The following is a 13,783-nucleotide window of genomic DNA, read 5'->3' as shown; positions in this document are numbered from 1 at the left end:
GTTTGGCTTAAAGCTCAAAATGTGCTCATAAAATGAGAACAAAAGATTTGACAGAAGATTGTAAAGAAAATAAATGTGGCTTTGATAACCACACAAATCAACCGATCAGCTAATCAATGATCAGCTAATCAAAGATAAGCTCATCAACGATCCAATCAGAGACAAAGAAGACAAACAGAATATCTGCATCCGCTTCCTGTTTGTCTGAACTCAAAGTGATTTAAAGTCTTGTGGTTTGTTTTGGATTCATTTTGGTTCCATTTTTCCCAAATAATCGATCATTATTGATTTGATCTTTCCAGAGGTCGTTGCACGGATCGATGCGTTGCTGAATGTTTGACACAAAGCTGTGAATGTGTTTCCACTCACGTGTGACTGTTAAACATCATAACTTCCTGTTTGCTTCATCACTGAGATCAAAGACCCCCTAAAGCTTCAGTGCGCGTGCCTGAACCTGCGCGGTAACATTCTGTGCGCAAAGACGCGCAAGGTACGAAAACAAAGTTAGAACAAGTTATTAAAGTTAACGACTCACGCTCTAACGTCCTCCTGTCACACAGCTGATCGATTAATCATCGATAATCAAATCAGTAGAAGCGTCTTCCTCCGTGTCTTCATCAATCAGACCGTCAGCAGCGCGCGATGCTGTGCTAATTAGTGCTCATTACTTCCGGTTGGGGGCGAAATGTAAATGATATTCAGTGTTTTACCTTTTTTACTGAGTTATAATTGTAAATTAAATGTATTTCTTTTATTTGTTGTTGCGCAATTTGTGATGATATAAATATGTGCGCTATAAATAAAGTTTGACTAAACTCACCTGCAGGCTGACTTCCGTTTGTGATGAAAATAATTAAAGTTCAAAAGTTCAACAATCCAACAAAACAGGAAGTGTGTTTGTTATCTCACATCAGTGCAAAATATTAATAAAATACAATCATTTAGTTTCACTCAACACCAAAATGTTATGACAACACGCGTCCAGCAGAGGGCGACAGAGCGCCGCCAGAGTATCTACACGTCACGATAACACATAATACTAAATACTATACTAATACTACTAATACTATTACTCATGATAATAATAATGATGAAGGTGAAGCGTTTTCATGTTTCAGTGATAAAAACTGTTTTTGTTGTTGTTGTTCTGTTCTTTTAATTGAGAGAGAAAATCTGAGGAAAGAACAGAAATGGAACAAGACTTCATTCTGTTGTGAATAAAGCAAGTACACAAACGCACACACGCACACGCACACACATACACAAATACACACACACACACACACACACACACACAGGATGTGATATGCATGTTTCTTTATTTCATTAACAGAAATTGTGTCTAGACAAAAGTCATTTCAGTAACACTAGCAATTGAAATGAATGAAAACGTTTCTGCACGATATCATATTTACAGTGGTTATTAAGTCATTTAATTCATTAGGTTATGTAACATTTAAAATGATAAAGGTAAGAACTCTTAGTAGAGAATAAGCAAAGAACAGCGACGTCAAAAGGACAATATTAACACAAAACTGTCTTTCCTAGAAAAACCAAAGAAAAAACAACAACTTTGACTACAAGCTTAAGAACTATTAACATTAAAAAGGATGCACCAAAGTCTACCAATACAATAATCAATAATCATCTGTGTAAAAAGCATGTAGAAAAACACCTGATGCAGTTTGTTGATACAGTCATTGACCAGTTATGAGAGGTATGAAGGGTTTCACAGGTAGATAGAGTGAGAAAGGGGGCAGGGGGGGTGTGGGGGGCCGCAGCCCCTGCATACACGCTTCACTGAGTGTGTGAGTGTGAACTATGGCCTCTGCAGGTTCTAAGGCAAACGTCGGAGGTGCACTTGTGTTCAAACCATCCCGGGATTTAGGTTAAGGACAAACGGAGGAATCTGGAGGCTCGCCTCGTCCCAAAACACCCGCCACCAACAAAACGCCAGCCATGTGACATGTCACACGTCAATCAAACATGACAGCTGCATGTAAACAGAGCTCTTCTTGTTAAATAATGGCTGTAAGATCAAAGGGAGGAAATGTGAGAAAGGCAGGTGTGTTTGGAGACGCAGCGACCCGGCCTCTGTCCAACCGCAGGACCAGAGAGCCAGGGCAGAGGGCAGAGGTCAGAGGTCAGAGCCTCGGGACCCTGTGACGGTTCAATCTGCTCGTCCATCCAAATGGATTTGGTCAGCAGAGACGATGAAGAAGGAAGGAGAGGTTTGACTTTAGTGACCTGATTTGATTTCCATCTTCATCATCCTGTGATGACTGAACTAACAGGATTGTGTTACTCTGCTGGATTCATGACTCAGTCTGCTGTGTGTCCATAGGGGGCGCTGTGCTGTCGTTGGGGCTTTAGAGGTTGAAGCTTCCTGCTTCAGTTTCATTTGCTGGTTGTGCTGCTTCATCTTCATGTTTACATGAAGTTACAACTAAATGTGGAGGTTTCAGTGTCACATGATTCCGCCTGATCACGCCCCTCCCTCCGCTGGTAATGTGGGCGGGGCCTTTCATCCCAAAGCTCCGCCCAGGTTCTCGTCATCCTGCTCGTTGTTTCATTGAAGTCGTACAGACGTTTAACCAACGCGGCAAACAGAAGCGACACAAACTAGCTAAGCTGACGGCAGCATGCGGGCGCGTCTCCAACACAAGGACGACCGGCAAACAGGTTCCTACCAACAAGACGCCGCTCAAATCAACTCTCAATTAGCTTATTTAATTCCTAAACAAACGCAAATAAACATTAGCTTCCTATTAGCTGTCAGATTCATTTCTTGTGTTTACATCGTCGCTCTGACTGAAGTGCCGATCTAAGTGCTTCACTTTCAGGGTTCTGACCCTCTGAAGTGCTAAATGATTCTTCTTTCTGTTCCTGAATCAATCTGATACATCAAAGGCGGCGTGAGCCATCGAATGGCAACACCAAAGAAGAGGAAGAGGAAGAGGAAGAGTAGGAGCGCGGGCCGCATCGAGAAATACTGAGGGGGAAAAACACCAGGCGGGACTTTTTCACATTTAAAGAGGAGCTGCTGCTGTGAACACCTCGTCTGTCTGTACATGTGGGGCTCAAGGGCTCAGCCGGAGAGCCGGGCTGAACACAAAGGTCTGAATCTCTTTGAAATGTTTTCTATCACAGTCGCACAAACACTCCGGCGTGTTTCCTGACCTGTGTTTGGTCTGTGTGTGTGTGTGTGTGTGTGTGTGTGTGTGTGTGGGTGATTTCCTGAGTAGAAGAAGACTCACTGCCACAGGAAGGACAGGAAACAGCAAAGCACAGGAAGGTGCTTCAGAAAAGCCAGAAACACACAAACATCTACGCCTCTACCTGTACAAAACCACCACCATCTTCATCTTCATCATGCTCCATATGTACACGGACGCTCTGCCAGACAAGCACTTAAAGTCACAACACAACATCCACCGAACATATTGCTGATGAGTGGAACAAGAGTCTGTCTGTGTGTGTGTGTGTGTGTGTGTGTGTGTGTGTGTTGAGGAAGGCGAAGGAGGAATGTGTCAGAGCCGCTTTGCATACGACGAAGAGCACAGCTCTCACCTGCACCTGCTGTCTGACATCTTCATCCAGCAGGAGGAACATTCAGAGGGTTTCCTGAGTTTGAGTCGCTGTGACAACAGGGAACAAACAAGAGGAGGAGGAAGAGGAGGAGGAAGAGGAGCAGGAGGAGGAGGAGGAGGAGCAGGAGGAGGAGGAGGAGGAGGAGGTCAGCAGCTCCACTTTACTTTGACTTATGACCATCAAACCAAAGCCAAAGGCCCAAACCTTCCTCAGCTGTTTACAGTAAAGAGATCAGCTGATCTCCTAAAACACGGAGCGGATTTCAGAGATCCCACATGAAGCTCTGGGTCGGGCACGGCAGCACTCTGGTTCTGGTTCTGTTTGGTATCTCAGCTGCTGGTTGGATAGGACAGGGCCACTTATGATGTCATCAGTTCTGTGTGGATGTAAACATGGCGTCGGCTGCTGGTGATGAGATCTGAACTGGAACGGACCTGAAGAGTGTGTGTGTGTGTTCAGGTACCTGCTGACCCGACCCGACATGACCTGACTTGACTTGGTTGCCACTGTGGCTTCTTGTTCTGGAGATGTTTGGGTTCTGTTGCGGTCTTAGACGTTGCTATGGTTACCACCAATTTTATACACAAACTGAAGGCTTTGGTCTTTGATTTGGATTTGTTGATGATAATAAGAAAGAAAGAGACAGCAGCTTTAACCTGCAACCCAGAGAGAAAGACAGGAAGAGACAGACAGGCAGGCAGACAGAGACAGACAGGCAGACAGACAGAGACAGACAGGCAGACAGACAGACAAGCAGACAGAGGGAGGAGCTGTCAGGTCCGATGAGGTCATGTGATCGTTGTGGTGAGTCCTCTGTGACACGTGAAACAGTAGCGTTTCCGTGGCGATGAGGCGAGTGTAGCACCGTGCTGAGGGTTGAGACTGTGTGTGTGTGTGTGTGTGTGTGTGTGTGTGTGTGTGTGCGAGTGCAGAATACCTGGAGAACAATATTGCTGTTAAGACAACTTTAGTGTCGACCGTTAAAAAAGACATAAATAGACAGAAAGCTTGTTTCAGTGAACACTGACGGCTCTGTGTGTGTGTGTGTGTGTGTGTGTGTGTGTGTGTGTGTGCGTGTGTGTGTGTGTTTGTCTGTCAGAAGAAGACAAATTAAATAAAAACATCCAGAGGGACGCGGCCCCTCTACTTCCTGGGCTGCTCGTCTGTTGTACATTTGTCGGTCATTTCCTGGCAGAAGTCGACCGTGACCGTCTGGTTGGACTTCTCCAGGCAGAGTCCCGTCTCCGTGTACGAGCCCACGTCACGGCTGTCTGAGTCTTTGCCCCGCCCCTCCGCCCCGTTCCTCACGCCCACGTCGGCCTCGCTCTCCGAGGGCCCGGGCGACCCCGGGAAGATGGGCTCCGGCGTGGGCGGGGCCGAGCGGGCGGTGAGGTCGATGCTGGTGGCGGCGGCGGCGCGGGAAGCCTTGGGCGCGGAGGGGCGGGGCTTGGGCTTGGGCTCCTGGGCGTTGCCGGCAGTGGAGTTGCTGGGTCGCAGCACGGGGCAGTAGTGGTGTAAGGACTGGACCTGCTCCGGGCTCAGCTGGACGTCCCTGCACACCTCCTGAGACAGACAGGACAGGTTGTCCCACAGCTCGCCCATACAGGCCTTCAGCTGGTTCCTCTCCGTCAGAAGCTTCTCCTTCTCACACACCTGCAGAGGAAGATGAAGAGGAAGACAGTGAGCTTTACACACATGTGGCAGTGTCTCTGGGTCAAAGGTTAGGGTGAGGGTCCACTCACCAGCTTCCTGATCTCACACTCCAGGTTCAGGATGCAGTCCAGCTTCCTCTTGCGGCAGCGCTGGGCGGCGATGCGGTTCTTGCTCCGCCTCCTGATGTCGTGGATGAACTCCAGCTGCTCTGAGGTCAGTTTGTGCATTTTCACCAACATCTGGAAGTCGTTCCGTGGAAGATTTGTGATTTGATCGACAGGAAAAGGAAGTTTGACCTAAAGAGGGAGGAGAGCAGAGTGAGGAGGAGCTCCCATGATGCATCACTGCACAACAACCAAGACTCCATCAATTTGTTTACATTTTAATCAGGTCAAGAAGCTTTGATCAAAGAACTGATTGATTGTTTATCGGTGTCATTCAGGCCGATAAGGCTCAGTGGTCTCTGATTGGATGAGAGCTGACGAGCCGCCTGATGATCCCAACCTCAGACAGGAAGCTGCCACAGTTTGGACATGCAGTCCCTTCATTTGACCACAAGAGGGCAGAGGAGCTCCGTGAGACACAGCCTCATGTTTAACATGCAGCACTGCTGTCACACTGAGGGGAAACACAAGCTTCCACACCTGGACAGGTGCCAACCTGACAGATGGGTGTGTGTGTGTGTGTGTGTGTGTGTGTGTGTGTGTGGAGCAGAACAAAGGAACCAAACATTAAATCATTCAGCTTTTAAATGTGAAGCACACACACACACACACACACACACACACACACACACACACACACACGTTACAGCAGGAGGAGCTGCTGCCTGCACGAGCTTCAGCAGCCCACAGAGCAGCACAGAGCAGCACAGAGCAGCACAGAGCAGCAGTTCAGGTTCATGCAGCAGATGAGCTGCTCTGTCTCATCTTCCTCTCCTGGAGCTCTGGAGCTCTGCCGCTCTGGGGAGTGGATGTCAGCACGTTGCTCACTGAACTCCAGAGCAGCAACACGGCCTCGGTGGAGGTGTGGTGCTGCTCTGCTCACACAGGAACAACAGCTCAGCCTCTTCTGCCTGAGGTGATGGCAAAGCTTCACATAAGCTCCTCACACACACACACACACACACACACACACACACACACACACACACAGCGTATCTGCATGCAGCAGGGAGCTGCAGCTCCAGGCGAGGGGGGGGGGGGGGGCCCTGCTGCTTCCTCTGCTCCCTCCACAACAACAAAGACCAACAGAGGAGGAAGAGGAGAAGCTTCACTGAGAGCTCTGAACATCAGATGAGCGCGGGGAGAATGGAGTCAGAGAGCAGACGGCGTGGACGCTACAGCAGGAAGTCTCTGTGACGCCACGCCTCCCACTGGACATCAGCTCGTCATGTTTGGGTTTGAGCTCTGCAATGACATCATGGCCTGTGGCTCAGTGTGTGAGAGCAGAGGAGACGAGCATGCAGACTCAGCTCCCTCAGGTTCCTCAGGTTCCTCAGCTGTCCACAGCACCTGGAGCCTCAGCTCAGCTCAGCCTGCTAGATGTTTGTAGCTCTGCCAGACACTCTGCTCTGCCTGGAGACACAGAGATCCTATCTGAAGAGGACTGAGGGACCACCAGATCCTGATCCTAATGATCCAGGTCCTCCTGATCCAGGTCCTACTGATCCAGGTCCTCCTGATCCAGGTCCTACTGATCCAGGTCCTAATGATCCAGGTCCTCTTGATCCAGGTCCTCCTGATCCAGGTCTTCCTGATCCAGGTTGTCCTGACCCAGGTCCTAATGATCCAGGTCGACCTGCAGATCTCCAACACGTTCCTTGGCCCCTGACTCTCCTCTATCTTCTCTAGACTTCATACAGATCCGTCCACACAGTTATACAGATGGAGGCCAAACCTCGCCTCCTTGACAGAGGTCATGAAAAAGGAGACGAGCAGCCACCACGTCTCCTCTGCGACCTTGTGATGGTTCCCTTCCTCCAGTCAGCAGCACCCAGGGGACGGATACATTTAGCTGCTCCTCCAGGAGAACCAGGTCAGCATCCAGGCTGCTGAAGACAGAGTGAGACTCAGAGAATCAGAGTCTCTGAGTCTCAGCCGGCCATACATTCAAACCAACCTCCCTCCCTCCCCCCTCCCCCTCCTTCTCCCCCTCCTCCTCCTCCTCCTCCCCCTCCTTCTCCCCCTCCTCCTCCTCCTCCTCCCCCTCCTTCTCCTCCTCTTCCTCCTTCTCCTCCTCTTCCTCCTCCTCCTCCCCCTCCTCCTCCTCTCTGTCCAAACACACTGCTGGCTGACTGCTGATGGGGAAGGAAGTGGTTAAGTGCGGGCCGCTCTGACCCCAGAGCGGTCACTCCAGGTCCCAGAGTCACTCTCTGCTCCTCTGGAGGACAGGACTCTCATCTGTCCTCCGTCTGTCTCTCTCTATACTGAGTGAGTGGGAGGAGACAGGAAGTCGTCCTCAGCACGTTGTTCAGCAGGTGAGTCATGTGACAGGAAGTGCACAGAGCTGCTGCCTGTCTGTGGTCGCACTCATTCATACTGTGGAGCTCTCACACACACACACACACACACACACACACACACACACACACACACACACACACACACACACACACACACACACACACACACACACACACACACACACACACACACTCTCTCTGTTATGAGGTCATGCTCTCATTCTAACTATACTATAATACTACTACAACTATATCACTTTAGAACTAAACACACACACACACACACACACACATACACACACACTCTGAATGTTGCTGCTCTGTTTGTTCTCATCATTTCCACATAAAGAACCATTCTGCTCTGTAAATCTCATCACCATGACAACGCACCAGTCCCTCTGTCTTTCTGCAGGCCACACCCCCTTTGTCTGTGTAGTTCTTCTTCTTCTACTGAGCTCATTCTGCCAGTCAGCATCTCATATAATACATGTAGTAATGAATCTGGAACATTGATTTAGACTGAAAACTAAACTGAGCTGCCGTGTGTGTGTGTGTGTCTGTGGCTCCTGTGATGTGATTGGTCGACCCCACCCTAACCCTAACCCCGCCCACAAACTGAAACAACTTCACTGAGTTGAGATGCTTTCCGCTTCATGCTTGTGGGGAGGGACGTCCTCTGGGTAAGGACAGTAACTATGCCCTCTCTATCTTTCAGACATAATCACCATCACCCCATATAGGGAGAGGAGGAAGATCTGGATCTGGATCTGGATCTGGATAGGCTGGACTCAAACATCAGCTTGGACAAAGCGGACAGACGTCACTAAGCGGTTCGGTGTTTCTGATGAGAGTCCTTCTCTTCTTCTCTTGTTCGTTGAGCTGCTGGTTAAACCCTCAGACGCTCACGGATCTTTATCTGGTAAACAACAACAACAACAGTCTGCAGACGGATTAGAGCAGGACGATTAGAGGGGCGGCTATTTATCCTCGTCAGCACTACACACACGCACACGCACACACACACACGCACGCACACGCACACACGCACACGCACACACACACACACACACACATACACACACACACACACACACACACACACATACACACATGCACACACACACACACACACGCACACACACACACGCACACACACACACACACATACACACACACACACACACACACACACACACACATGAACCTTTCATGACCTCAGCGCATCAGAACCATCAGCAGTCTGCTCCTCTGATAGTAAACATGTCAATCAACCTGATCATGTGACTTTCCCACTCACGTCAATCAAACTGATGTTGGGTTCAAAAACGTAAATAAACCAAACAAACATGAAAGTAACATAAAATATGAGCTGTGATCAAACGGTTGAATAAAGGGCGGTGATGTCATCTACTTCCTGCCTTGCCTGAGCGTAGCGAGTGTGTGTGTGTGGTGCTGCTGTAACTGTGACAGGCGGATGTGATGATGTAACGATCACACTCACCTCTGACCCCCGCTCCTGAGCGTGGCACGACTCGCTGTCTCCCTCTGAGAAGGAGCCGGACTCGTCGCTGGAGTTGGTGCCGTACGACTGCTCGCATTTGATCTTGGGCCGGCCCTGGCTGAACAGAGCGTCGCCCCCCCCGCTCTGATCCTGCTGGTCCACGTTGAAGCAGCGCGCCACGCTGGAGCACGGCGAGGAGGAGAACTCAAACTGGGGCAGGCTGCAGGGAGAGCCGCCGCTGCCGTCCTCCGCGTACGAGTAAGACGAGCAGGAGCTGGAAGTCCGGGTTCGCGTTTCGCAGGGAGGCGAGCGCGGGCACACTTTGATCGGCACCGGGCAGCTGGTGTTGGGCCGCAGCCGGCACAGGAGCGGAGGCTCGGTGGGGGCGGCGCCGGGGGAGAAGGTCTGGGAGGTGGGGAGGGACTGGCTGGAGCCGGCCCACAGGCCCTTTGGCGTGTGCTCAGAGAGCTCCATCTCCAAAGAGTTCCCATCCGGGTAAGAATGTGCCGGGGTTCCCAAACGGTTGCAGGCCCCTGAGGCAAATATAACGCTACGGCGGTCTAGCTCCACTTCCTGTTTACAGACCCCATCGCAAGAGGCAGACTTGAGGGACAACCCCGCAGGGAAACCATCCAGCTCCTTGGGGGACGCCACAGAAAGGCCCAGCTCCCCGGTGAAAGGCCTGAAGTCCTTCTTATGATCTCCCTGAGAGTTCCCTTTGTCCTGGGGACAGACCAGTCTGTTGGCAATAGCTGAGACGCGTTGGGCAGACCGGGGAGCTCCGCCCCTTTCTTGAAGAAGGCTCGAAGGCAGGAAGGGGACTTGGTTCTCTTGGTTCTTTCCAGCGACACGGGTCCGTCCATCTCCATGGCGGTCACGCCGTCCTTCTCCCTGACGTCCCGCTCGTCTCCCGACAGGCACGGCGAGTCGGCTCTTCCTCTGCCCGCGGCTCCACTTTGATCTGCGCCACAGGCAGCCGGGCCGGCGTGGCCCCGCCGGCGCCGCTCTCCTTTAATGTGCTTGGAAAACCTGAGGTACTGGTGTGTGAGGAGGTGTCGTTATTGTGCTTGTTGCAGGCCCACTGGTATTTCCTGTACTTGGGGCAGCGTGGAAGGTCGGACGCTCCGTGCCGATCAAAGTCCAGCCGGCCGTCTGTGAGGTTACCGGGCGTAGATGTCAGTCGGTCATCGTCAGGGTGCCGCGAGGAGGAGAGGCCGTCGGCGCAGCGCCGCGCCCTGGGGGAGGCGGGCCGCACCGCCTCCGACTGCATGCTGTCATCCTCTGAGTCGTCGGCCTCTGCCGCCCCCTTGTGGCCGTCCTCCTCGCTGCGGAGCTGCGCCTCCAGGAAGCGGAAGCAGGAGTCCTCCAGGTTGTGCATGCGCAGGAACTGAGCACAGCGGACGACCTCCTGGATGTTTTCTCTGCTGAGCAACAGCTTAGCAGTGTAGGCAAACTGCAACAATGGGGCGAATCCCCGAGCGGTGACCTGCAGAGAAAACAGGGAGAGTGTGAGAGTGTGAGAGTGTGAGAGTGTGTGTCAGGCTCAGTGTCAGGCTCAGCAGGGTGAGGGTTCAGACACAGAGCAGCTGAGCCTCTCTGCTTCATCATTCTGCTTCAGCCTTTCACTCAAAGTTTACTTCTTATTTCCATCTTTCTTCTAAACATTTCAGTGATTTACATTTCTACATTTATAAACAGTTTGATAGTTTAGTGGTTTGATGCTTGGAGGTGAAATGACTGCTGCCTTGCTCAAAGGCAACAGGACAGAAGTGTAACCATCAGTTTACTCTCTGACAGCAGAGAACCAATCAGCTTCGCTCGGTCGAGTCGCCGGGTCAAGAGCCTGTAAAGCTCCACAAGCTGAGGCTGAGCATGTGGAGGAAGCTTTGACTGAGCCTTAATGCTGATAATGAGGTAAACTCCTGAGTCTGCACACACACACACACACACACACAGAGACACACAGAGACACACAGAGACACACAGAGAGACACACACACACACACACACACACACACACACGCACACACACACACACACACACACACAGAGACACACAGAGAGACACACACACACACACACACACACACACACACACAGAGACACACAGAGAGACACACACACACACACACACACATGCACACACACACACACACACACACACACACACACACACACACACACAGAGACACACAGAGACACACAGAGACACACAGAGAGAGACACACACACACACACACACACACACACACACAGAGACACACACACTCTCTGTCTGCCCTAACCTGACCTGTCTGTGTGGTGTGTGTGTGTGTGTGTGTGTTGTACTTTGTAGTACTTTCACAGCGACAGTAAACACAGACTGGGTCGATGTTCTGGCCGGGTGGCGTTCATCACTTTGCTCAGACACACAGCTGCTGGGTCAAACACACTCACAGAGCTGCAGCCCACATGATCAGCATGAGGGGAAACAACGCAACTCTGAAGGACCGCCGAGCACAAAGTGGACATGCAGTGGACGTGCAGTGGGCGTGCTGCACACTCAGTCACGCCCCTGAGGCTCCAGGTTCCGTGTCTTCAGCGCCTCTGGCCTGGTTTGGCGCCCACACAGGCGTTGGGTGAGCAGCAGCACGTCAGGCGTGACGCTGTCATGATGGAGCTGGAGCGCCGCATGCTGCATGCAGAGCTGCTGATAAACATAAAGCTGCTGCAGGAAAAGTGCTGAGCGAGCGGAGGATCTATTTTCAGCTGGTATCAGCAGCTGCTGCCTGCAGGGGCGCAGCTTTATATGCAGCGTGTGTGATTACTGCAGCCTAATGAAGGCCAGCGGGAAGGAACACACACAGGAAGACAGAGGGGAGGAGGGGCCACGGGCAGCGGACAGAGAGTGGACAGGAAGCAGAGGACTGCAGCTTCCTGCTGGAGCGCAGACTGAAGCTTCTCTGCTCTTCCATGGTTCAGACGAGGTGCCGCAGGACTCAGAGTGACAGATGGAGGCTCGTTTTAGCTCAGGCCGTCCTGCGGCGCCTCAGGAGCGGACGGGCGATGACGTGACAGAGCGGCGGACACGACAGGACAGCAGCTGAGACACAGAGTCAGTCAGTCAGTCAGTCAGTCAGTCTGTGCAGGAAATGATGTCAGAGAAGAAGAAGCTCAGCCTCAGAGAGGAGAGATCTGATCTGAACACGTCAGAGCTCTGAGAGAGAAGTGAGCCTGAGCAGGGCCACACACAGGTGTGTGTGTGTGTGTGTGTGTGTGTGTGTGTGTGGGAGAGCGTGAGTGAGTGTGTGTGTGTTCCGCTCCACCTCCTCCTCTGTCTAGCTTGGTCTCATGTATGTAAATGAGCTCTGGTGCATTCCTGCATGTCATGCATGTTAATGAGGAGCTGCTGAGGCGTGACGATGGCGTGGAGACACAGCGAGCTGAGCAGAGACGTGCTGAGTAACTGGACTCTGACCTGAGCTGAGTCACAGCTGTTAACCTGCACAGAGTCACAGCTGATCTCAGTGAGTGTGACAGTGTGAGGAAGAGGAGAGCGTCTTCCTCCCATTAGATCAGATCATCATCCTCTGAGAGGTCACGACCCCGCGCCTATGCATGAAGAGATCTGAAGAGACCTGAAGGGACCTGAAGAGACCTGAAGGGACCTGAAGGGACCTGAAGAGACCTGAAGAGACCTGAAGGGACCTGAAGAGATCTGAAGAGACCTGAAGAGACCCGAAGGGACCTGAAGGGACCTGAAGAGACCTGAAGGGACCTGAAGGGACCTGAAGAGACCTGAAGAGACCTGAAGGGACCTGAAGAGATCTGAAGAGACCTGAAGGGACCTGAAGGGACCTGAAGAGACCTGAAGAGACCTGAAGGGACCTGAAGAGACCCGAAGGGACCTGAAGAGACCTGAAGAGACCTGATGTCCAGAATTCTGCTATCAAATACTTGATTATTGTGTGCAGCATTTGACCGCTCAGGCCAGCAAGAGGCTGTGTGTGTGTGTGTGTGTGTGTGTGTGTGTGTGTGTGTGATCTTTTCTTACAGGGTTAGGGAGGATAAACTCTCACTCATACACCTCTCATCCTCTCATCCTCTCTGTGAAGCTTACAGGCAGAGAGGGGGAGAGAGAGAGAGAGAGAGACCCCCCATCACCACAGGGGGCCTGGGTACCACCTCCTCCCCCTCCTCCTCCTCTCACCCATCCCCCCTCTTTAAAGCAGGCAGAGCTTCTGAATGCTCCTGGCTCCACCATCTGTCTGAGTGTGTTCAGAGAGTGTGTGTGTGTGTGTGTGTGTGTGTGGGGGGGGGGGGGGGGGGGGCTCTTCACATCAGCAGATCAACTGTTTGGCCTCCACAGGCATTTATCAGGTCCATCAGGTCCATCAGGTCCATCAGGTCCAGAGCCACAGACGGTGAGGAGAACTGGACCACAAAGGGCTGAAGATCTGGACCAGTAAGATCTGGATCAGTTGACTATGTTGGGCCTTGGAGGAGGTGTGATCTCTTCTTCAGGTGTCATAAGTAAATAAACCTTCATCATCTTCATCATTCTAAACTCAACTACTGACCATACGTCTCCATGT

General features: G+C 51.6%; 1 protein-coding gene across 1 annotated transcript; it reads right to left on the bottom strand.

Annotated features, from left to right (window-relative positions):
• Nucleotides 1-1,302: 1,302 nt before the first annotated feature.
• On the bottom strand, nt 1,303-10,743 carry bach2b (BACH transcriptional regulator 2b; the record flags this gene model as incomplete). Its single annotated transcript, XM_076137286.1, is given in 5 exon segments — nt 1,303-5,244; nt 5,334-5,540; nt 9,210-9,968; nt 9,971-10,137; nt 10,140-10,743. Coding segments are annotated over 5 exon segments (2,247 nt in total), but the record flags the coding sequence as incomplete, so codon positions are not given.
• Nucleotides 10,744-13,783: the final 3,040 nt, after the last annotated feature.

Source organism: Genypterus blacodes, unplaced genomic scaffold (genome assembly GCF_046128005.1).
Source record: "Genypterus blacodes isolate CSIRO-AG114 ecotype Tasmania unplaced genomic scaffold, CSIRO-AGI_Gbla_v1 ptg000301l_1, whole genome shotgun sequence".
Classification (NCBI taxonomy): Eukaryota; Metazoa; Chordata; class Actinopteri; order Ophidiiformes; family Ophidiidae; genus Genypterus; species Genypterus blacodes.
The sequence above is the reverse complement of the archived record's forward strand: the minus strand, read 5'-3'. Positions and strand labels throughout refer to the sequence as shown.